This window comes from Anoplolepis gracilipes, chromosome 11, assembly GCF_047496725.1.
Source record: "Anoplolepis gracilipes chromosome 11, ASM4749672v1, whole genome shotgun sequence".
Lineage (NCBI taxonomy): Eukaryota > Metazoa > Arthropoda > Insecta > Hymenoptera > Formicidae > Anoplolepis > Anoplolepis gracilipes.
In genome coordinates, this window is record NC_132980.1 from 10,984,283 (window position 1) to 11,006,964 (window position 22,682).

The window sequence follows — 22,682 nt, forward strand, 5'->3', positions numbered from 1 at the left end:
TCTTGAGCATAATTAAGAGAATATTACATGAATTATCAAATAATACAGGTTTTTTTAAATTAAAATAAATATTAATTTAATCGAGAAGTAATCACGGGTGTCGTACAAAATGTCGCGCTGGTGTTTTGTGAGTAATTTTGAAGAAGTATCAACGAAGAATTAGGAGAAAATGAGCAGGCATCGGACCTAATGAAAGCAATTAGATAATTTATTACGTATTACTCGCGGAATTAATTTTTGTCGCAATTATAGCGCAGCATATTTCGTGCAATTTCATTTGATTATGTGTGAAGCTGACGTTTTCACTTCGTGCAATTTAATTGTTGAGAGTTTTAACTTTATTTTTAATAATTCTAAACTTCTTCATATAGATTAAATAAATAATGCAGACTATTAAAAAATGAATCGGGGAAAAAATTGGAGACAAATTGAGACACTAGATTCACGCTGCATCTCATTTTGTTTCTCTTCGACTATTTTTAACGTTCTTAATCGATTTTAAGCGTTTGAGATTGCTGCAATAATTCTAACAAAAAGTTCTGTGCATAAAAAATTATTAGAATATTAATTATACAAATTAAATTGCTCTCGATACCCTGGTAAATAAGATTTCGTGTTATAGCAGCGTCTTAATCTAATTTGTTTCTAAATCTTAATCTAATTGTTGTTGTTCTAATAAATATCTACCAATTTTTACGCATACTTAGAACTTTGTTTAAAAAGCATAAGTGATAAGAACACAAAAAATTACACGAAATCTCGTTTAAAGTTGATAGAACAATCAAAATATGACCAACTAATCTCATTTTAAATGATCTAATCTGTTTAATAAATATTGATTAATAAATTTATTAATTAGTAATAAATATTTAATGAATTATAAATATTTAACGAATTATATATATTTAATGAACTATAAATATTTAATGAATTATAATAATAATTATTTGATAATAATAATTATAATAATTTTTATAATAATATACTCTTAATATAATTATAATTATAATTTTTATAATAATTTTTTTCTAATAATTTTTGTGCATAAAACTCTCAGTAAATTTAAAGTGATTGCAGTATAACATAAAGTCTCATTAATCAATAGAACTATTAAAATATGACAGCGTTTGATAATTTGTTTATTAGACAATTTTCAGAGAATTTTTTTGCAAAATATGAGTAGACACCCTAATTTCAGTTGCATTTTTTATTCATTCATTGTTTATTCTTTTATAATTTTGTTTTTTGTTTTGCTTTTATATATTCATTAAATTAAAAAAAAAAAATATTTTTAAAAAGCTATTATATTTTTAATGAGAATATGTTATAAATTTTTATTTACATTTCGTACTTGTTATAAGGCGATCAACTTGCTGAGTGCCAACTGAAACCGACTTTGCCAACTGATAATATTGCAGCAGTTATAATCTCCTTTCTCTAATAAAATTGTAGACACCGATAAATCAGGTGACTGGAGATAATCAATCGACAAGTATAGTCTTTCCAAAAGTATCGCCGGTCGATCTTATTATTTTTTCACTATAAACAGCAAGTTTAATTTAACGTAAAATTTTCACACGCAAATTAAATCATAATATATGTCATTGTTTCGAAGAGACATCACAATTCATGCAAAAATATCCTGATGAGAACTTTTATCATTTTTCGCTTTCGAAGCTGATGCATATCGATCTCTCGCGCGGGCACAAAAATTGTTGCTTTCGATTTTTCGGTGATTTATGTGAAACGGGCATACAATTTCATCGATATATCTTATCCTTCGCGCTTCTCTCTGTAAAAATAACTGTTACTAAAAATAAAAGCTGTTCTGCCGTTACCGGCTTCACGTTTGCGACGTGCCGTTCCGTCAACGTCGCCACGGGCGAATTTACATGATCGGTGGCCTCATGTTTATTCATGTTAACCTCCGTAACGGTCCAATTAATACACGCCCTGCTGCGATAATTACTGAACGTATACGGGCTAGCGCCATCAGCGATCGCCTTTACGCGAACGATACTACGGTGTTCGAGCTTCTAATTGAAGCCTATTTTTATCCACGATCCTTACGAATACAATTGTACTGCAGATAAAAAAAACCTTAATTTTCAGAAACCTATTGGCGAAGATATTTAAATATGACCCTATATATTCTTATTAAAATCAATATAATTTTTTACATTAGAAAAAATGTTCAGTTAACTTCGTTAAATATTAATATATTTTGGAAACAATATTTGTGTATATTATATATTTTAAAAGGTACAATTATACTTGCACGTATTAAAAATCGAGGAAACTGTAAGTTGAAAAAAGTCTGAAATATTAAATTTTTTTCTTTGTTTTATGTTATTTTTTCAATTTTATTAAAACTGAACTTTTCAATAATAAAATTTCAAGAAAAGCTATCTCGCTAATAAAAATAGCATTTCCTTTTAATACTTTTGAAAGTTTTGCATTTGTTTGATTTGCCTCCAATTGCATTTAACAAGACTGATAAACAATACGAATAAATTATTTATGAAAATTTATTTAATTAATATATTTTAGAAACAATATTTGTGTATATTATATATTTTAAAAGGTACAATTATACTTGCACATATATTTAAAATGAGAAAAATGTGAGCTGAAGAAAGTTTGAAATATTATTAAATTTTGTTCTTTGTTTTATATAATTTTTTCAATTTTATTAAAACAGAACTTTTTAATAATAAAATTTCAAAAAGAGCTATCTCGCTAATAAAAATAACATTTCCTTTTAATACTTTTGAAAGTTTTGCATTTGTTTGATTTACCTCCAATTGCATTTAATAAGACTGATAAACAATACGAGTAAATTTTGTATGAAAATTCATTTAATAAAGCACATCACAATTATAGTGCACATAATACTTGCACGTATATTTTCGAGAAATTAGGATATTCGCGGGAGTCGAATTAAATTGATGATATAAATTATTGAGCTTTAATTCTACCGAGAAAAAAAAGTTTGTCTTAACAAAAGTATATTTTATTAGCGATAAGCTTGAAAGTTAACATCCTTGCTTCTTTCCGAGAGGCTCTTCGTAAAGTTAATTCATATATAGCGCACCGAATGCAATGTAATCCCGTTTGCGAAGGGTCGCAAGTTTTGAAAATAGTCCGTCGCATCTTGTTACTTATTCACTACCGAGTAAAGCCCATTGCATACAAATTTACGTTTAAGTACGTAAGCGCATCGTAAATAACGTGTACGAGCATCTCGGCGAATGAGAGAAGCGCATGAGCGAAAAACGCTCTTGTACCAATTGTGGAGTTAAACAGCGTAAGTAGAGCTCTACGTAGAGCTTCGAGAAAACAGAAAAAAAAAAATGAGCTTTGAATTCCGAGGAGCTGAATAATTTGAAGGAATATAAAAAAGAAAATCGAAAGGAGGATGAATTTTTATTCGTAGTCTTTTCGTAACATTTCGGGTCTTTCGTATGAAATAAAATCCAAAGAGAGGTCAAAGTGCAATAAAATTGATTTACACTTGCTTGCTGCTCAGCTCTTGATTCTCTGCGTGATAATCTTAAAGATATCGACGTCGGGAGCGCAAATCTCTACGGAAATGTTGTTTCCTTCTCTCTCTCTCTCTCTTTCTCTCTCCATCCTCCCTTCCCATTTTCCGAACGAAATTTCGACGCTGGGATAAATTTGGAACTATCCGCCTTACAGACGTGTAATGCGTTTCTCTCTTAGTTGCGTGTCGAGGAACATGCGAGAATCACGCGTGTATCGTTACGACGAGTTTCGTAAGTCGGATGCGGGTGTTTGCGAAGTTTACGCAGTGTTAAAAGATTCCTCGAGATCATTCGGGGATCTGAACGACGTTTAGGAAACGATCGAGAGAGAAATAAACCTTCCTCGACCTTACATTGGTAGAGATTAAACCGCACACAGTTGGCTTTAAACACGTGTGCCACTTTAAATAACTGTTCGCGTTCGCGAGTGAGTTCGGTATTTTTATAATTACTAGGACACCGTTAATATGTGAGCTTTCGATTCCTGTGCTTTTTCATTCTCATATTTTGGAATCGATGTCTCTCTAACAAGCATAGCGAGTTTTAATAATTAAAATAGTTACGAGCATTAAAATCGGCGTGGATATATTTGTAACGAAATTGTATCGTGTATCTTATTTTAAATCAAGTAATTTTTTTCTAATGATAACAAATTTCATATAAAATTCATATTAATATAAAGTAAATTTATTTAAAAAGCAAGTCTTTTAATTTTTGAGATACTTATTTATTTTTTAAAATTCTTATTTTTCATACGCGTTTAAGTCAACACTTTTAATATATCATATATGATATGATTTTTAAAGGAGAATAAATCTTCTTTTATGTTGTATTTTTCATTTAAGAGAAATTTTAACACTACAAATATATCGTAAATATAAAATATATTTTATATAAATACAATATTATATAATATTGTAGAAAAAAATTCTTCAATGAATGAATGAATTTTGTTCGTCTCGTATCTTTGATTCAGCGATTAATTCGCGATCGTGATTCCTGCGTAATGTATTTGTCAATAAAGCGTTAACGATAATAATGATAACGCGCGTCATTCGATGTATACATCGCGACACAAAGAGGTATTCAATATCGATCGATTCACGCCCGAAGAAAATGGATAGACATCGAAGAAAGCGTATCGCATGAAATCGAATTCGTTTGCGAGAACGGAGACGAGCGACTCGAATGAATACGAGAACAGATTGCTCGATCAGAGTCGCTCGTGATTTCGGGTGACAAAAGATTGCATCTTGTCGACAAAGAACGATTTATTTGTAAAACGCTTCGTTTATAAGAATGCGACAAAGTAATAGTGAATCTAATTTCACATTAACAACATACAAAATACGTCGATAAAGGATCATTTGTCAATATGCTTCTCGTAATAACGGAATTATTAGTATTTACATAAAATAATGTAATTTAAAGAAATAATAGCAACAGTTTTTTTTATTATTATTTTAATTATATATTTAAATAAAATAAAAATAAAAAATTGTATATATATACAGAGAAAGAGAGAGTTTCATAATATAATTTTGATATTTTTTCAGGTTTTTGAATTTCAATAAAACGTTTTCCGCGAAAATTCTAATCTTGATTTTCTCGATATACAATGCAAAAACTCAATATTTTACAACCCGTATTTTTTTGTGTCGTGACATATTCCATTGAACGCTCTCAATGTTGTACTTGTTGTACAATGTTGTTTAAATCGCTATAATGGCCATTACTAAAAAGCGGAATAAAAGAGAAGCCGATTTTTTCGAGCAGATTCAATTTCTGCTCTACTCGATACATAAAATATGTTAGTTGAAAAAAATCTTTCTGCGTGAACGCCTCATCGATATGCATATTTATTCTAAAAAAATATATAGGTACATGACGAAAGTAATATTTTTTTCATTTAACTGTTCGTAACGTATCAACCGATATTGCAGTTGTAACACGTGTGCGGTTATTTATTTATGCTATGGCTGTTTGATATTACATTCACGATTCAGAAATTTCAGCGAACTGGAAAAATTATTTAACAGACAATCTCAATATTTTATAGAAGTAGAATTCTGTTTACCAAAGAAAGAAAGAAAGAGAGAGAGAGAGAGAGAGAGAGAAGGAGAGAGTCGGAAATTCCGATAAATCTACAAATTTTATTTTTTCAGATTTATAAATATTTTTCCAAGATTATTTTCACATTTTTACATTTTAGAACAGGCTATTCTAAGCTTGCTTGATGATATAAATTTTTTCGAAAATTTTCTCTTTTTCGTAAAAAAATCTACATTGTTTGTTTGGAAAAAAAGTCTCGTATCGGAATATTCACAGTGGATCTAGCAAGGACCTAATGTCACTAAATCTCGCGGGATCAGAAGAAATCTAATTATCGAGAAATCAACGGGAGTGACGCGCTCGCTATGTTAATGGGGAATCTAATGAAAAGATATCCGCGATAATCTCTAAAGAGAGAGAGAGAGAGAGAGTAGAAAATGCCGCGCTCGCGAACGGAAGTGTTCGACCCGATGATGGAGACGGAGAAGCCGTCGCGGTGCATCAGATTTCTACGATTGTTGTGGAAATTCAGCAGATGCGTTTTCTCTCACGTGACACTCATCTCCTTGGTGGTTGCTTATTGTTTGATCGGCGCGTACGCCTTCGAAGCACTGGAAGCGGATAACGAGAAGAAGGTAAATTGCAAAACGCCATTAGTCAAATTTGTGGTATTCCCTTTCAGTACACATTCTCGATCTAATCTCTCAAGAGAGATATGCAAAAAAAATTGATACGTTGATTAGTTATTTATTATATTCGGATTTTTTTTCTAAATAAAAAAAGCAAAGATTAGAGTCATATATCTTACAGTGTTAGTGTTGAATATATATATATATATATATATATATATATATATATCTATGATAATATTTTAAAGATATCTTTTTGCAAGAGAATATGTTCTCGTTTAATTTCCAACTAAAACTAAAATAATTTTTATTTTTTTTTTTAACTCGTTATAATTTATTTTTAAATCCTAATTTTTTAAAAATCTAATAAATATACATCTGTTCGGTCATTTTTTAAAGATATCTCTCTGTTGGAAGATAATATATTCTCGCGTAATTTTGAACGACAATAAATATATTCTTACTTGTTATACATTTAATATATCTCAGAATAAGATAAATTTATCTAGATATTTTAAAATAAATTATTTTATTGATCGAGTTGCACGCTATATTTTTGCAGAATATTTTTCTTACTTTCTTACACGTTAATTCTCATTATATTAGTTTTTACTACTTTCTGGATTAGTTATTTAGTGGATGGGATATAATAAATGAATTTCACGTCACGTAATTCTGCCACGGATCGAGAGTAAGTTCGCCAGGGACAGAAATTAATTCGACACCGAGGGAGCAAAAAGGGTACTGCAGACAAATAGTCTCCCTCACATCGAATATTCTGCGCTCGTATCAATGAATTATTGACTGGCGTCGTCGCGCATCGAGCGTCGCGATGTCGAGGGTAAAGTGCACTCCGTTCTTCACGACACGTCATCCGCTCTTTGCAGGTGAAGGAGAGCATCAAGAGCATACGTAGAAACGTCTCGGAAAAGCTATGGGAAATCACGCAGGATTTCGACGTGTTGATTCGCGACAATTGGACGGAGAAGGCGTTGAAGGAGCTCAGGGTAACGTTTTTCTTCCTCCCTGCTCCTCTCTTCTCATCCAGTGGCTTAGATCAATTTTTCAGCTTCCACACGCATGAAATATTATTCCTTTTCTTTTATATCGAATGCGATTTATCGAAGGAGTGTTTGTCCACGAATAACGCACGTTTGTCTGTAGGTGTTCGAGAACAGCCTCATGAGTAAAATGACGAAGGAAGGATGGGACGGCAGCGAGGAATTGGATGATATGCAATGGACATTCGCCGGCGCTCTTTTTTACTCCATCATCGTAATCACGACAATCGGTGAGTTACCTGAAATCAATGTTGCCGATAGGATATAAAAAATATTAGCAAAGACAAATATTAAAGTAATTTATTTGTCAGAAAATTGAAAAATCTCCTGTTAATCTTTCGTATTATTACTCTATTGTCGATAAAAAAGTCTATTATAATATATTTCCCAAGATTGAACGCAATGCATATTTTACTAATTCTGAATCTAATTATATTCAGAAGGTATAATTGGTTAAGTGACCAAACTGGCATAATTAAGCTTATATTCATTTATTCGATGTTAAAACAAGCTTCTCATGATAACGACGACGTTTCGACCTTTGGTTTAGGTCCTTATCAAGTCTTTTCAGACGATGAGTCGGTTTTCTGACGTGTGCTTGTGACGTGTGATAGATAACTATGTAATAATTATTGCTCATCGTCTGAAAAGACTTGATAAGGACCTAAACCAAAGGTTGAAACGTCGTCGTTATCATGAGAAGCTTGTTTTAACATCAAATAAATGAATATAAGCTTAATTGTGCCAGTTTGGTCACTTAACCAATATACCTTCTGAATTATTTCATCGCTGGCGATGGATATCATTCACTTTTTATCTAATTATATTAATTATCGATGCAAAAGATATGGATCTTTATCTAATTAGGGGAAAACTAGGGTATGATGGCCATAGGCTGTAATTTTTTCAATAATCGTTACATAGCGCGTTTTTTTAGTCATTATTAAAGATAATCGATATTTACAGTAGTTTATGTGCATACATTATTGGAAATAACGATATTCTGAATCTTATATCATATTTTTACTTTTGACTACCCGCAAAGTTTTTCATTTGTCCACTAAAAACTGTTATAACGTCGAATAAATGACAGTTAAGCTATCGTAATCGACGTTAGACATATTATAAAGATATGTAAATTGTTATACGACCTATAATTTTTATTTTCGTTTTCACTATTTTTTTATAAATATTATGGCCATCTTTTTCTTAAAAGTTGGGTGAGATGGCCAATGCTTATGTTGTACTATTTTGATAATATAAAATTTTCCTTTTAATTTCGATAATATTACGTAATTTAAGCTTCAGTGAAGATATAACACTATTAAAAAATAACAAAGATAAAAGTATGTTTTTTGCATTTTAAAAAACTATGGCCATCTTACTCGAGTTTACCCTACTATCGTTCGATGTAAAGGGAGAAAAACCTACATATCTCTGTCGCATCTTTGGCATCTCCGTCAGAAGTGAAGAACGCGATCGATGAAACGATCGAGAATATTATTTACATAATCACCGCTTTTTTATTTCTTCATCTGTCTTTGGCTTTTCGTTCGGTCCCTGCGTCTGATTTTTGCCCAACGACCGTCCGTAGATCGCATAATCATCGGGTTCCCCGTCGTAGCCATATGGCCGTAACGGCTCAAACTCATTACGGTGACCGTAAGCACCGCCGTAGGGCCCTGGATAATAGTCACCGGAAGACGGATGCTGGTAGCCGCCGCCGTAAGGTCTTCGATTGCCGTAATAATTCGACGCGAAACCGTTTGGTCCGTACTTGTGCGGCGTACCCTGGGAATTAATTATTACTTAGTGGACAATCGTGAGAAGAGAGAGAGAGAGAGAGAGAGAGAGAGAGAGAGGAGGATTTTATATTGCGGGAAAATTCCCAATTACACGCAAATAGAGTCCAATTGGGAATCCTCTATAAAGTACGATAAATTGTACGAATAGTTTTTTGCATGCGCGTCGAATATTTTTTTTTTTCAAACTTATTCAAGAAAATTGATTTTAAAAAAGTCAAAATTGAAATACATATATACAGGATGGAGCATTTAACTTTACAATCTAAATTATCTTTGTTGCATACATGTATATATGTCTCGGAACATGTTTTCAACAAAAGAGTGAAAAAAATATGGTACATATGACATATTGCTTATATGCATTTTTTTAATTAAACATTATTTCTGTTTTTGAAAAGGAATCAATTTTTTTAATAAAAATATATAAGTACAGTATTGCATTTGCAAGATGCAATTATTTATCTTTTTTTAAATGCAATTATACATTTGTCAGCTGATTATTCTTTGTGCAAAAATTTTAAAATTTTAAACCATAAAATACCCCACTTTGTCACATATGTGCTAAATTTATCGTACTAGAAATACGTAATCATTGAAATGGATTTAGATTTTCTTTTACGGGATAATATGGATAATGTTGTCCTGCCAACAGTCCTGGAAATCTTTTGCTGTTGAAGCAACAGTACTTTTTGTTACTCGAGCAGTAGCCCTGAAACGAAATAGCAGACAAGATTTTCCAAAGTTCTAAACTTTCCCTTCACTTTTTATTTGTTGGGGATCGAACTCACGAATTTCAAACCGGGCGACGGACAATTGAAGCTGTATCTGCATTTGCAGGTGTCGACCTCGCGATAACGGGGATCATATCTGATCCAGGACGGCACCGAATCTGGAATACCATCGGGTCCCTGCGGGTCATAAACCCGCGGTGGTCTAAAACACATCAACGATATTTCCTGATATTATCTCATATCGACAAATCAATATTCGATGCAGCGCACGTTCGAAAGAATATAAATTTCCGGTTAGAATTGCGAGAAATCGAGTTTTTAGGCTACGAAAGATTATTCAGCTCGTAAGTTTCGTAATGGATGGAACGCGTGAAATTATCCACAATGCAGTTGATGAAAAATTCAACGCCGGTTTTCCCCTTCGGGAATGAGCCGTCTCTCGTGAAATATCGTTACGGCCGGACCGCGCCTCGCACGCAATTAAATGCACGGGATATCTATAAATTAAGCGCGATCCCCTTCGCCGTGTGTGGAAAAGAGTCGAGACACGTATATATTTTAATCGGATCATTGGAAATTTAATATAGAGGAAAAACAGGGGGAGGGAGGATACATCTGTCGGGGTGGAAAATTCCACTTTTCCGCGATTATTAAATTTGTTTGGGAAAAGTGTGATTTAGCATGGTATCTCTCGCGACTCGCGAGTTTTTCAACGATCTGGATATTTTCGAAAAGCCGATTAATCGAACTAATTAATGATCGCGCAAAATAAACGTGAAATATTCGAAAAACGGGGAAAGAGCCGAAGAGAAATCACAGGAGTAAATACCTGCCAATTATTCCGGTTGGTCCACCGGGGCCCACGAGGACATCGTTATTACCTTGGTATGTCGGTACAAGTGGTCCGCCGTTGGGTCTGTAAGGCCCAGGGTTTTGAGGCCTAAAGCCTAAGTACCCGCCATTGTTATTGAAACTTTCCAAATGTTCAGGCTCGTACACTTGGTACCTAAAAATTCACACAAGTAACAAATTTATATAATATACAATATAAAAAATATAATTTATTTTTCAGAACCATAATTTTTTATTATCATAATTATGCAAAATATTATAATATAATTATTATAAATTGTGTATTATAAATAAAATATTTACAATTTTACACGATATAATACAGAAATTATATTACACTTTATAAATATAATTACAACAAAACAGAAAATAATTATGAATAATTGTAATAAAATAAAAATATTATTTTACTCCGTGAGATAAATATAAATATAATTTCAGTGAAACGCGAATGAAATAAAAAATGTAAAAAAAAATCATACGTGGGTATATGCGTGATTACATTAATTTCTGACAAATAAGAGAATTGATAACAAACCTGGCGTCGGCGGCTCGGCTCATTGGTTTTTGTTTATCATCGCGCGAGGTCCAGGATACATCGTCCTCGGCGATCGCGGTTGTAATCGCAACGAGCAGAGTCAGAAATAAAACTCGCATCTTTTTTATTGTAATACAATCGGAGTAGAATTTAATAGCGTACGATGTTCAAGCGTCTCGATATTTGCGTATGACCCGAAAATGTAGACGCGTACCGTTCGTACGCATAAGATTCGTAGCAGACTAAACGAGAGTGAAAGTAAGTCACGCCTTTATATATGCATCGTCGTAGCAAGGTGAACGCTCCTCTACCTCGAGGTCTTTTTAAACGATAATCATCTGCGATTGATCTGCGATATTCCACCTTTGTTTCCAAGAATCCGAAAAACTCAATGGTGCACTTTGCATTTCAAGACCCATAATTTTTTATAGAAACTATTGTAATTATAAGCGTTTTTTTTTTTTTTCAATTAATTCGATATAACGCATTGTTTTTCCTTTCTGAAACAAATACTTTTATTTCTATCTTTTGTTACGAGCGTTTGCTTGACTTTGTTTACATGACGCAACAGTAGAAGCATCGCTCGACGATGACCTAATTTAAAAAGATTGATTTAATTTAACAAAACTTAATTCCTTTTGTAAAAATAATAATAGTAAACAAATGCTAATTAGAATCATATACTTGTGCCATAAATATTTGTTTGTAAAATATGAAATAAAAAATATGTCTACGACATATGAAAATATATTCACGATTTAACGAAATACAAAATAAACAGAATTTCATTAAATAACCGAAAGTCATCAAATATGAAAAAGCTAAAAAATTAGAGAGCGCGTTAATTCTCAGATCATTTGCAGACTCCACACGTGTGTGAGAGAGACAGCAGATCTGCTGCTGTTATGAAATAAATATTAGATAGCGTTTATTCGTTTACATTATGTTTGCGGGATCAAGATTACATTGCGATTTACAAGCGCGTAACGTTATTACGCGATATATGGCGCGTACGTGGGTGGATCCGGTGGGATATTTTGAGGCCAGTTCCGCTCCTTCGAGCACGCCTGTCCTTCGACCTGGGAAAACCCGGTTGTTCGGTAGGGACGAGGTAGGGAAGAAAGCAGTCGCCGTCGCGTACTCTTCGACCTCCTTCTCTCAAAGCAAAATCAAGACGCATGGCGTAACGTTAATTCCCATGCTCGACGTCGAAATTACCTTCCGTTAGGGATTTTCAGCCTTCACTCTTGAAAAATACATCCTCTTCATTAAGCTACATTTGCCCGCCAATCTTCTTCGCGGCGAATCCGTGTCATATGTCATACGCACGTGCAGAGACCGCATATATGCGTCGGGAAAATATCGATCCGGTTGTCTTAGAATCGGGAAACGATATTATTTTCCGTCTTAAAAAAAACGTATTTATAGTAGGATATATTCTCGCTAGACTCCATTTCAATCGCCGTTTGATTTAAAATACAGCAGATCGACGAATGATGAATGAGGAAGCGGAGAAATTTTTGATGAACTCCCCTGAAAATATGACTTTCTCGGTTAGCAGAATGGCGGGAAATGTAAATGCACATTCGACTGCATTTTTAACGAAGGAACAAACGTGTCAGGATAATAAATGCGCATTTTGTATTTCGCGTTTGCTTTCAAATTTATTTCTTCATGACATCTTTTCATTACGCGATTAAACGGAGATTAAACGGAGGGTTTAAGCGCGCAACGGAATTTTTTTTTTTTTTTTTTCTGTTTCTCTTGCTGAATAAAAGTAACGACATTCTCGCAGTGTTTCGAATATTCGCGCAAAAGCAACAAACTGTTGCGAGTACTTCGTGAATTGCAAACGAATGCGAACTGTCGCGGAACGATACTTTTGGGAATTTGACGAAAAATTTTCAATTCGATTCAATGGTTTCCCTTTCCGAGCGATCGCGCCGGAATAAATGTTAAATCTTTCGGTCGGAAGATCATCATTACATATTGCAGCACACGCTATGCGACATAGATATCCAATTATGATATCCCAGACATTTAAATTGCAAAAATTGCAACAAATTTGCTTTGTAGACAGATTAAACTCAATTTTAAGAACAAAGAAATACAAGGATATTTAAAAAAAATAGGACAAAAATATATATCAGTAATTAAATATATATAGTAAAAAATTATTTGAAAATCTAAATAAATAAAAATAAGAGAGAAAAATAGTTTACACGAAATTGATTAAATATTTAAAAAATTTCAAAGCTACAAGAGAGAGAAAACTAAAGATAGCAAGAACAAATATGAAAAGAAATTTCTTGTATATTATTGAATCGGAGAATATACACATAATACACATATGTATAAATAATTTTCTTAAATTTTCGAAAAATTTGGTGAGTCAATTTTATTTATTACAGTACGTGGTAAAGGAAAAAAAAAAGATTACACTGCATAAATAGAACATTTGAAAGAAAAGTGAGACTGTCAAGAGCAATTTTTCAATCAAAATTCTCCTTTCTCTTTTTCCATTGAGACTCCCTTAAAATGAACAAAATCGAATCATACATCGTAATCCTTTTGGCACGATTTGATGAAATCAGATCTTCGGCCACTTTGAAACTTGTCGCGAAGGTCCTCGAGAATTCATTTTGCGAATCGGCGAAAGAAGAAACTTGCCATCATCGCGCTTTTCAACTAATTTCCTGGCACGTGACCTTTTTCAAGCAATTTCCTGCCGCAGTAAATACGATAAAAGAAGGCCGACGAACATTTTGTGACAGTTCGTCGCGACTTTTGTTCCCATTATTATTCTATACATGACAGTTTTGCTATCTACTAAAAATAGATAATCCAAGCGAGTAGATTTAATCATTGTCATTTTATATATATTTTTATAAATATAAATCTTGTGACTATTTTTACGCGCATTAAATATATTTGATCTTCGAGTGTTCTGTAATTTCATCTGTCGTCATATTATTTTATTGAAAATTTGATAAATAATTATACGGTGGATATATCGTTATTTTTATCGAAGAAAAATAATTTCTTATTATTTTAAGATTTAAGATTAATTTAATAATTTTTAAAAGATCAAGATTGCGTTAAAGCTAGTTAAAATTTTAATGACGGTTCCTCCACATCAGTTACAGTATAGTGTTCGTCTCTTAACGAAGGAAATTTTTAATCTCTCTTCGATATTAAATATCTCGGCGATGAAGCCTGTAATGAAAATCTCGTTATGGCAAAGTCTACATAAAATTAATTACAGAATAAAGTTTTCTTGTAGCAATTTATCCTTGAAGCGTAATTTTTGTTTAGTTTCTCTGTGCCTCAGATTTTCTAAACTATAACTATATTTCGCATGGAAATCAACGTCTTTCTCAGTTTTCACAAATTAAAATTTTAACGACGCTAATTTTTTAATATCTTTATTTAGTTTACAATATTAAAGCGTACCTTAAGTACTGTTTCGGCTGTTTCGTAAGGTATCGAAACAGGAAATCAAATGTTACAAACGTTTGACGTCTTAATCGACTTTTTCGCAATCACGAGGTCTCTTCCGGCTTGTAATTGCGTAAAAAAAATTAACCCCAGCGATTGTAGATATAACTCGTCGAAGAAAGAAATCGAGAAATCATCGAAATTTCTGACGGCAACTGATCCAGCCGTGTAGCCCCGATCGAACACGCTTATCCTTCGACGAAAATTCATTTCTTCGACAGGCGTTAGCGATTGCGACTCTCTCTCTCTCTCTCTCTCTCTCTCTCTCTCCCTATATTTTCTCCCTTTTCAAATAATTTCCTGCCATCGACTGCGCGACCTACTTCTCTCATCTCTCCCCCGCTTCTCTCTTTTTTCTTTCTCTTTCAACTATTCCTCGTCGGAATAAAAGCGTTACACCATTCAGTGGAGAGGGAGAGGGAGAGGGAGAGAGAGAGAGAGAGAGAGAAAGAAAGAAAGAAAGAAAAAATAGAAAGAGAAAGAGAAATGAAAAATAAAGGCGAGATCTCGCAACACGAATGGATCGCGCGATGCCTTTTCGACATTTCAGGATCCTCGGGAAATTCATGTATGTATTCGCTATGAGGAAGCAGGGTTTTTGCTTCGTACATTCTCACTTTCCCCCCTCCCCCCCCCCCTCCCCTCTTGCTCCCGCTTCACCATCCTAGGCTACATACGATTGCATAATGCATTGATGCTGTGCTGCACCGGAAATTTATACCGTATGTGTGGAGGAGAGATCCTTCTTCTCTCTGGCAGTTTGGGGAGAGGAGAGGAAACGTCTATCATAAACACCGGCGTGAGAGAAAATCGCGAGTGACGATATCCAAAATGCTTATCGTCTCTCGCACTCACGTGTCGCAGAAGGAAACACGCGCGTTGCTACTCTCTCGCGAAATTTTTTATCACGCAAAGTCATAAAGGTTCAATCTCTAAAGGACGTTCCAAATTGTCGTCGTTTCACCGTAATAAATAGCTTCTCTCTTCGGGATAAATTTCTGAAATTGTCGTTCTCGCGTTTTTCCGAATTCGCCTCTCCAACAGGCGGATAAATCCGTCCTTTCGATAAAGTGGAAGGGGCACTTGTTATGGGCGCGCTTTGACTAGGTATTTCGCGATAGTCAACCTCCTCCAACAGGAAACATTTGTGATGTAAAAAAAAGTGGATCAAATTGAATTTATCCCCTTATATTCGGAAAATGGCACGTTCTTCGGATATCCTGTAATGAGGAGGCTATATATGTACATAAAGCAAACTCCAAATTTCGTTTTGAAATGAAAAAAAATATTTGGCTCACCGCAATCGCGCGAATAACAGTTTCGAGATTTGCGTCAGCTGAATCGTTCGAATAATAATTTCGAGATCGAAAAAAAGCGGATAATAACGGTTTCCCCCTAGTTTAAAAATAATTTACGTTAATAAATTATTTCCTCAACGTATTATATTATTGTATTTTATCTATGAAAAGATTGTACCTTAAATATAGAATAATGCAATATTTTTCTCCGCACTACTTTCCACTTTCGGGTTCAATATTAATAGTTTATTATGAAATTACTTTTTATATTTCTTGCACAAAATCCTCTCTTCTTTCTTTATTTGTTTGAAATGTTATCTGAAATATTACACATTTTTATATATGTTTGTATTTGGAAAGTCATATATGAGTATGCAATTGTCTTGTATTATGGAAGAATGTAGATTGCTTCTCGTAATTTTTCGGGAAGCAGAACTACGAAAAAGAGAAAGGTGATATATGGAAATATTATGTAAGCGGGATGGTCTCGTGTATTATCGAATAAGAAATCCTGACGACCTTGACCCAGACTCGTAGACAAAATTACGAAGCTACACGAGGCCTTCGAAGCCTTGAAGAAATTCTCGAAGAGATTCAAGGCCGAGGCGAGGCTAAAGATCTCAAATTCTTCTAATTTTATACTTTAATATTAGAAGTACTGAGCGATCATTTCCAACGTATTTTTTTTTTTTTTTTTTTAGATCAACACCTTATTTCTTGTGTAAAAGATAAAATTCTGACATTTCATAATTTTTTGTCAATGATTTAATAAAGAAAATAATTGATAAAAGTTATAAAATTTCAGAATCCTATCTTTTTATGCAAGAAATAGATTACTAAAAGATAGAAACGATCAGAAAAACCGCTCGGGTCTTTTAGCGTTGAAGTGATTTATGCCAATAGAATTTCAATCATTTAATTCAATGGCGAAGCGATGATTGGGTGATACTTGAGTCATTTTTCAAGAAGTTGCATTTTACTTCGAGGCGATGATAATTTTTTATTTTTTTGAAAACGAGAAACTTCTCTGCATTTTTTCGTTCTCTATTCCAGGATATGGTCACATCGCGCCGAAAACGACAAATGGAAAAGTGGTAACTATTTTTTACGCCATACTCGGCATTCCACTCATGTTGCTCTGTTTGTCGAATATCGGAGACGTGATGGCGACCAGTTTCAGGTAATAACAGACAATATTTAATTATATCTAATACGGGTGACGTATCTGAAAAATGGAAAACTTGCAGAATAGCATTTTGTTCGTCATATCACATATACATGCGGAACGTTTAGTAGTTTCTAGTAGTTGCTGCTGAAAAAACTTTATTTTATCTTTTACATTCGTGATATTTTTTTTAGGTTTCTATATTGGAAAGTGTGTTGCTACGTGTGCACAAGACCGCCGAAAAAACGGCGAGGACGTAACTTTGTCAGATCGTATTCTGTTCGTCAACCGGGGTAATATTTCATGTATAATGTAACAATTAAAAATAAGACCTACGTTACAGTGTGTGAAAAAAAATACGAAAAAGAACACATGTATCAGAGTTTTTAAATTATATACATAAAAGTGTTACTACATTGATATGTCGTCAGGTAAGATATATCACGTATTGTCGGTCGATGACGTATTATAATTACGTCATACGAAACGTTCTCTAAACACACATCTTTGGATCTTTAAATTAAATCGAATCAAATGGATCTTAAAAGATTGGAAAATTTATTGCACGATTGTATAGAGATATATTTATATTTATTTTATAAGGCGATATGGATCAAGCAAACCATTTCACCGATCCATTAGAGTGAGTCAACGATCAGCTGATTCGGCCTTGGGGCTTTCCGAGAGTATGACGAAGTCCTCGTATTCTGACACCGATTGCAGGTAAAATTATTCTCGGATTTATAATAATTCAATCTCTCGATTAACCGAGAAGTCGTCGTAGAACTTTATTTAAGGAGAATTGAATATTTGATGCGCAAATAGTATTACTATAATTAATTGTTCAATTAAATTACGAATTTTATGTAGTCAGGAGAATACAATTTAATACAGACAAAATAAATATCTCTTGCAATTTTTATTTTCATATTTTTCTTTCTCTCTTTAACATAAAAAATTTATATTTTATATTTTATTACAATATTTAATAATTTATATTTTAATTAATTTATATTATATTAATTTATATTTACGTTTGCATATAATATTAATTTCTATATGTATATATAATTTCTATAGTTTTTAATTGGAAATATAGAATTAATTAAAGAAGTAATTTTCTTTTAAAATTTAGAGAGAGAAGAAAGCGTTTTATACGATTTTATTTTTGCATAAATAGTCTCTAGATTCTTTGTAATTTTTCTAATTTTTTATACGACGTTCGATTTAATTATCTATTATTTAATATAAAAAAATAATTTTTTAGAGATAGTAAACACACACACACACACACACACACACACACACACACACACACACACACACACACACACACACATAATAAAGTTATTGATATTAAATAATGATCCGAATAAATTATGTAAATAAACTATAGGTATATGCAACGACGATTCGAAGGAAGCGAGACGAAAGCGTCAAGCGCTTATGCATCTTCCACGAATCATCCGATGGAAACTAAGGCCGCGACTATGCCACGTTATTCGGACATTCCGGTAGCCACTCCAAAAAGTGTAAGAGGTACTCTCTCTTAACAATTATATCAATTACATATTTTATCGTTGTCTTGTTAATCGTTTGCTCTAAATGGATTATAAAAATACAGATGAAAAGTTTATGCGACACCGATATTGAAACATTTCGTTTTATTTTTATTTTCCATCCATGCGATCAGTTGTGTCATATCTGAACCAATTTCGCGAACAAATAATTGTTCTCGGATATGTATGTACATGTAAAAGCACTAATAGATTGTGTGAATAATTAATACATCAATTATTAATTATAATTATACATACACATATACATATATATATATATATATATATATATATATATATATATATATAAGGTAAAAATACACATTAGCATTTATCCTATTATTATTTATATGATAAAATTTAGTAAATGATATGTTATGTGCACAGAAATGTCACTCGCGAGGGACAAAAACGTTTTCATGCCGTCGCGTCAACTCCCGTAAAATATTCGCTCGATATTAATTAATTAATTCAAGCGCATCGACCGCGGTACATCGCTCTCGTCATCGACTCATCGATTAATTAAACTGTCGATTTGTTTGTTATACTTTCATTATCGTATACAGCCAGCCCGAGGATGGCGACGCAATCGTTGGACAGAAAATTGTTAATGAGTTCGAATGAAGCTGACCGTTCACCGGTTTTATGCAACAAATATGCGTTGGACGATCTGGAGGACGAGATGTTAAGATGGCAACCGCCGCCTCAAACTAGAAGTAAGTAGAATCAGTGAAGGTTGCTGTTCGATTTATACGAGTGATTCTATTTTTGGATATTTTTGTTACGATTTAATTATCTATAATTTAATATAAAAAAGAATAATAGTCTTTTAAGAGATAATGGACGGCAAATCAATAATTAAATGATACAATTGCCTAATTAGATAATTATTATCTAGGTATTATTAGTTCAAAATCCAGATAAATGTTTATTGCTATTGTGTAGAAGACCGCTCTTTGAAGCACTCAAAAAAATCAAAACCGACGTTATTACAGTTGAGAATTCGGAGAGACCGCAGAGCAACGGTACGACTGAAGAGCCGGATAGCGCCGAAAAGCAAACTTCCTTCAACCCTAGATCCTTGCCGAGGAGATGTCTTTCCGTGGAAGGTGCTACGACGAATAATCACAGAACGAGTTTGACTTCGTCCGGACTGCGACCGCCTTCGGTCTATTTGGAAATGGAGCATATGAGAAGATCGCAATCCGGCAAGAGTAGTAGACGCAGCAGGAGCAATTATTCCGTCGGTGAGCGACTTCATTAATGAAAGCTAGTCGGCTGAATCGCAATATATTCTACATCAAAATACGTCGTAATTCGTCGGTGATTTTACATAGCCGTCTGGAAAATTTCTTTGATACTTGCGAGTCATTCAAAGTGCCTAAATTACAATTAAGTTAGATGGCAAATTAATCGATAGGATAAACTCGAGTAAGATGGCCATAGTTTTTTAAAATGCAAAAAACATACTTTTATCTTTGTTATTTTTTAATAGTGTTATCTTCACTGAAGCTTAAATTAAGTAATATTATCGAAATTAAAAAAGGAAAATTTTATATTATCAAAATAGTACAACATAAGCATTGGCCGTCTCACCCAACTTTTAAGGAAAAGATGATCATAATATTTATAAAAAAATAGTGAAAACGAAAATAAAAATTATAGGTCGTATAACAATTTACATATCTTTATAATACGTCTAACGTCGATTACGATAGCTTAACTGTCATTTATTCGACGTTACAACAGTTTTTAGTGGACAAATGAAAAACTTTGCGGGTAGTCAAAAGTAAAAATATGATGTAAGATTTACAATATCGTTATTTCGAATAATGTATGTCCGTAAACTACTTTAAATATCGATTATCTTTGATAATGACTAAAAAAGCGCACTATGTAACGATTATTTTATAAATTACAGCCTATGGCCATTTTTTCCGTATAGTCATCATACCCTAATTTACCCTATAATGCGTACTCTCGCTGATTATATAATATGTAAATAATCCCTCTCCCTTCTTCAGCACGCTCTTTTAAGAAGGGACCACCACCGTCGCCGAGGATTATGTCGCCGATGGGATTCGCCGTGCATCGACAGGTTTACGCTGACGATATCGATTTTGACTACGAGTATTATGCTGTCGCGGATGATCAGGAGAGACAGCCGATCAAGCCCGTGCCCATTTGGCTGTGTGTCTTCCTAGTTGTCAGTTACATATTCGGCGGCGCCTACCTCTTCACGAAGCGGGAAGATTGGTTGTTCCTCGACTCAGCTTATTTCTGTTTCATCACGTTGACCACCATTGGTTCGTTCTCCTTTCATCCCCTTCTTTCTCTTATAAAAATATGATGTTTCAATTCTATCCAATAATACACTACACATCAAGATTTTATTTTTCTGTGATTTTCATCCAAATTTGAACGTTTCTGCTGCTCCTTAATTTTTTATTTATTCCTAGTAGCTGAAAGAATCTCTGCGTGATTGAATATCAATAAAATAATTATCTTTAATATATAATAATAATTTATTAAGAATAAATTTGAATGTTTACTATCAATTTAAGATCTAATTAAATCGGTGCTGTTTAAGACAATTGAATAAATCACTCTTTATGAAGCATTCTAAAAGAAATGTAAAAAGTTATATCTACTTATGCATTTATCTTCTTTTTCTATCTGTTGATCTCATGTTAATCTTGAGGATGCGAAATCCTGTATGCATGTATAATATTTCCTATTTCTTTTCATTTAAGGTTTTGGCGATTTTGTACCGGCGTATAAGCAGGATGCCCAGGTGGGCATCGCTCTTTGTTCCCTCTACCTACTATTTGGAATTGCTTTGCTGGCAATGAGCTTTAATCTGGTGCAAGAGGAGGTTATCAACAACGTGAAGAGCGTCGCGAAGAGACTGGGTATCATCAAAGAGACCGACGACGAGGCAGAGGCCGAAGACTACGACGAATATGACGCAGAGTACGAGGATGAGGTCTATGAAAACGAGCCCAAGCTGTAACTCTCTCTCTCTCTCTCTCTCTCTCTCTCTCTCTCTCTCTCTCTCTCTCTCTCTCTCTCTCTCTCTCTCTCTCTCTCTCTATTTCTCTCTCGCGGTTTCCACGCTTACCATCAGATTGGAGATGTACTATGTCATTCATCGTTCCATAGATTTATCACGAGATCTCTCTCGATTCACATTTAGGATCGGCGTATAAATTAGCCTCATGATACACAAGTCACGTAAACAGACTCGCGCGGATCAAATTTTCAATCGAATAATTTATTTTTCTTTTTTTTTTTGCACAAACTGTTTCAAGAAAAAAAATTATTAAAAACAAGTAAAATTGAATTATAAATATGTTGATTTAAATTTTGCCAAGTTTATCGATTAAAATCATTAAATAAACACATCAATATAACAATAAAATTAATGGTTATTGCGAACTGAAATTAAAGTATAGAAAATATTTATTAAATAATTATCGTAAAATCATGAAAAAACGATAACGTTAATTTTGTCACTGAAAATTTGATATACATATCAAGTCTGATTTCTTGAAAGATCTCAATAACCTTTTTTTATACAAATGTGCAAATTACAAAGAGATTGAAAGAGAGTTTTAATTACTTAGAGTTATAAAAAATTCTTGGCCTTTTCAGTTTCCATATCACAAATTTTGACGTTGTTAAAATATAGATATATTGTTAATTGTGTGCTAATGGAACAATAGCAGGGAAGAAACTACGTCTTGCGAGCATCACAAGGAAAATACCACTGCATATTTTATATATATATATACATACAAATCTCAGAATTAGTTTCTACAAAATGAATAGATGAACAATCGCGAATGCAATTAAATTTGCATATACATTACACAGTGGTAGCTTTAATATATAGAATATTTGCATTTTGAATATTTTCCTTTCAAGTTTTGTTACTTTTCTTTGCAGT

At 33.3% G+C, this 22,682-nt stretch overlaps 2 protein-coding genes across 16 annotated transcripts; one reads left to right on the forward strand and one right to left on the reverse strand.

Annotated features, from left to right (window-relative positions):
- Positions 1 to 3,686: 3,686 nt before the first annotated feature.
- Positions 3,687 to 22,680, forward strand: Galene (potassium two pore domain channel subfamily K member galene). 15 transcript variants are annotated; one of them, XM_072902169.1, is made up of 13 exons: positions 3,687 to 3,972; positions 5,102 to 5,425; positions 5,852 to 6,232; positions 7,114 to 7,233; positions 7,391 to 7,517; positions 17,063 to 17,189; positions 17,369 to 17,467; positions 17,778 to 17,897; positions 18,571 to 18,713; positions 19,300 to 19,449; positions 19,729 to 19,980; positions 20,758 to 21,039; positions 21,487 to 22,680. In XM_072902169.1, the coding sequence occupies exons 3-13, from the start codon at positions 6,035 to 6,037 to the stop codon at positions 21,744 to 21,746; spliced, it is 1,878 nt and encodes a 625-aa protein (XP_072758270.1). In that variant the 5' UTR covers positions 3,687 to 3,972; positions 5,102 to 5,425; positions 5,852 to 6,034; the 3' UTR covers positions 21,747 to 22,680. The 15 variants fall into 15 exon arrangements, with proteins under 15 accessions (XP_072758270.1, XP_072758274.1, XP_072758263.1 ...); XM_072902173.1 differs by having other exon boundaries at positions 3,687 to 3,902; XM_072902176.1 differs by having other exon boundaries at positions 3,755 to 3,776.
- On the reverse strand, positions 7,508 to 11,459 carry LOC140671103 (uncharacterized). Its single transcript, XM_072902179.1, has 6 exons — positions 11,214 to 11,459; positions 10,653 to 10,829; positions 9,881 to 10,025; positions 9,712 to 9,801; positions 8,804 to 9,078; positions 7,508 to 7,526 (listed from the first exon to the last, which is right to left on the reverse strand). Exons 1-6 carry the CDS (start codon positions 11,330 to 11,332, stop codon positions 7,523 to 7,525), a joined length of 810 nt encoding a protein of 269 aa, XP_072758280.1. The 5' UTR covers positions 11,333 to 11,459; the 3' UTR covers positions 7,508 to 7,522.
- Positions 22,681 to 22,682: the final 2 nt, after the last annotated feature.

Bases quoted from the DNA above. Each gene is read 5' to 3' on its own strand.
- Galene (XM_072902162.1), top strand. From the start codon at position 6,035: ATGCCGCGCTCGCGAACGGAAGTGTTCGACCCGATGATGGAGACGGAG. The intron at 17,468-17,777 runs GTAATATTTCAT...TTATTTTATAAG, and splicing joins TATTCTGTTCGTCAACCGGG to GCGATATGGATCAAGCAAAC. The intron at 17,898-18,570 runs GTAAAATTATTC...AATAAACTATAG, and splicing joins TATTCTGACACCGATTGCAG to GTATATGCAACGACGATTCG.
- LOC140671103 (XM_072902179.1), bottom strand. From the start codon at position 11,332: ATGCGAGTTTTATTTCTGACTCTGCTCGTTGCGATTACAACCGCGATC. The intron at 10,830-11,213 runs GTTTGTTATCAA...GTGAATTTTTAG, and splicing joins AGCCGAGCCGCCGACGCCAG to GTACCAAGTGTACGAGCCTG. The intron at 9,802-9,880 runs GTGAGTTCGATC...ATTTCGTTTCAG, and splicing joins CGTCGCCCGGTTTGAAATTC to GGCTACTGCTCGAGTAACAA.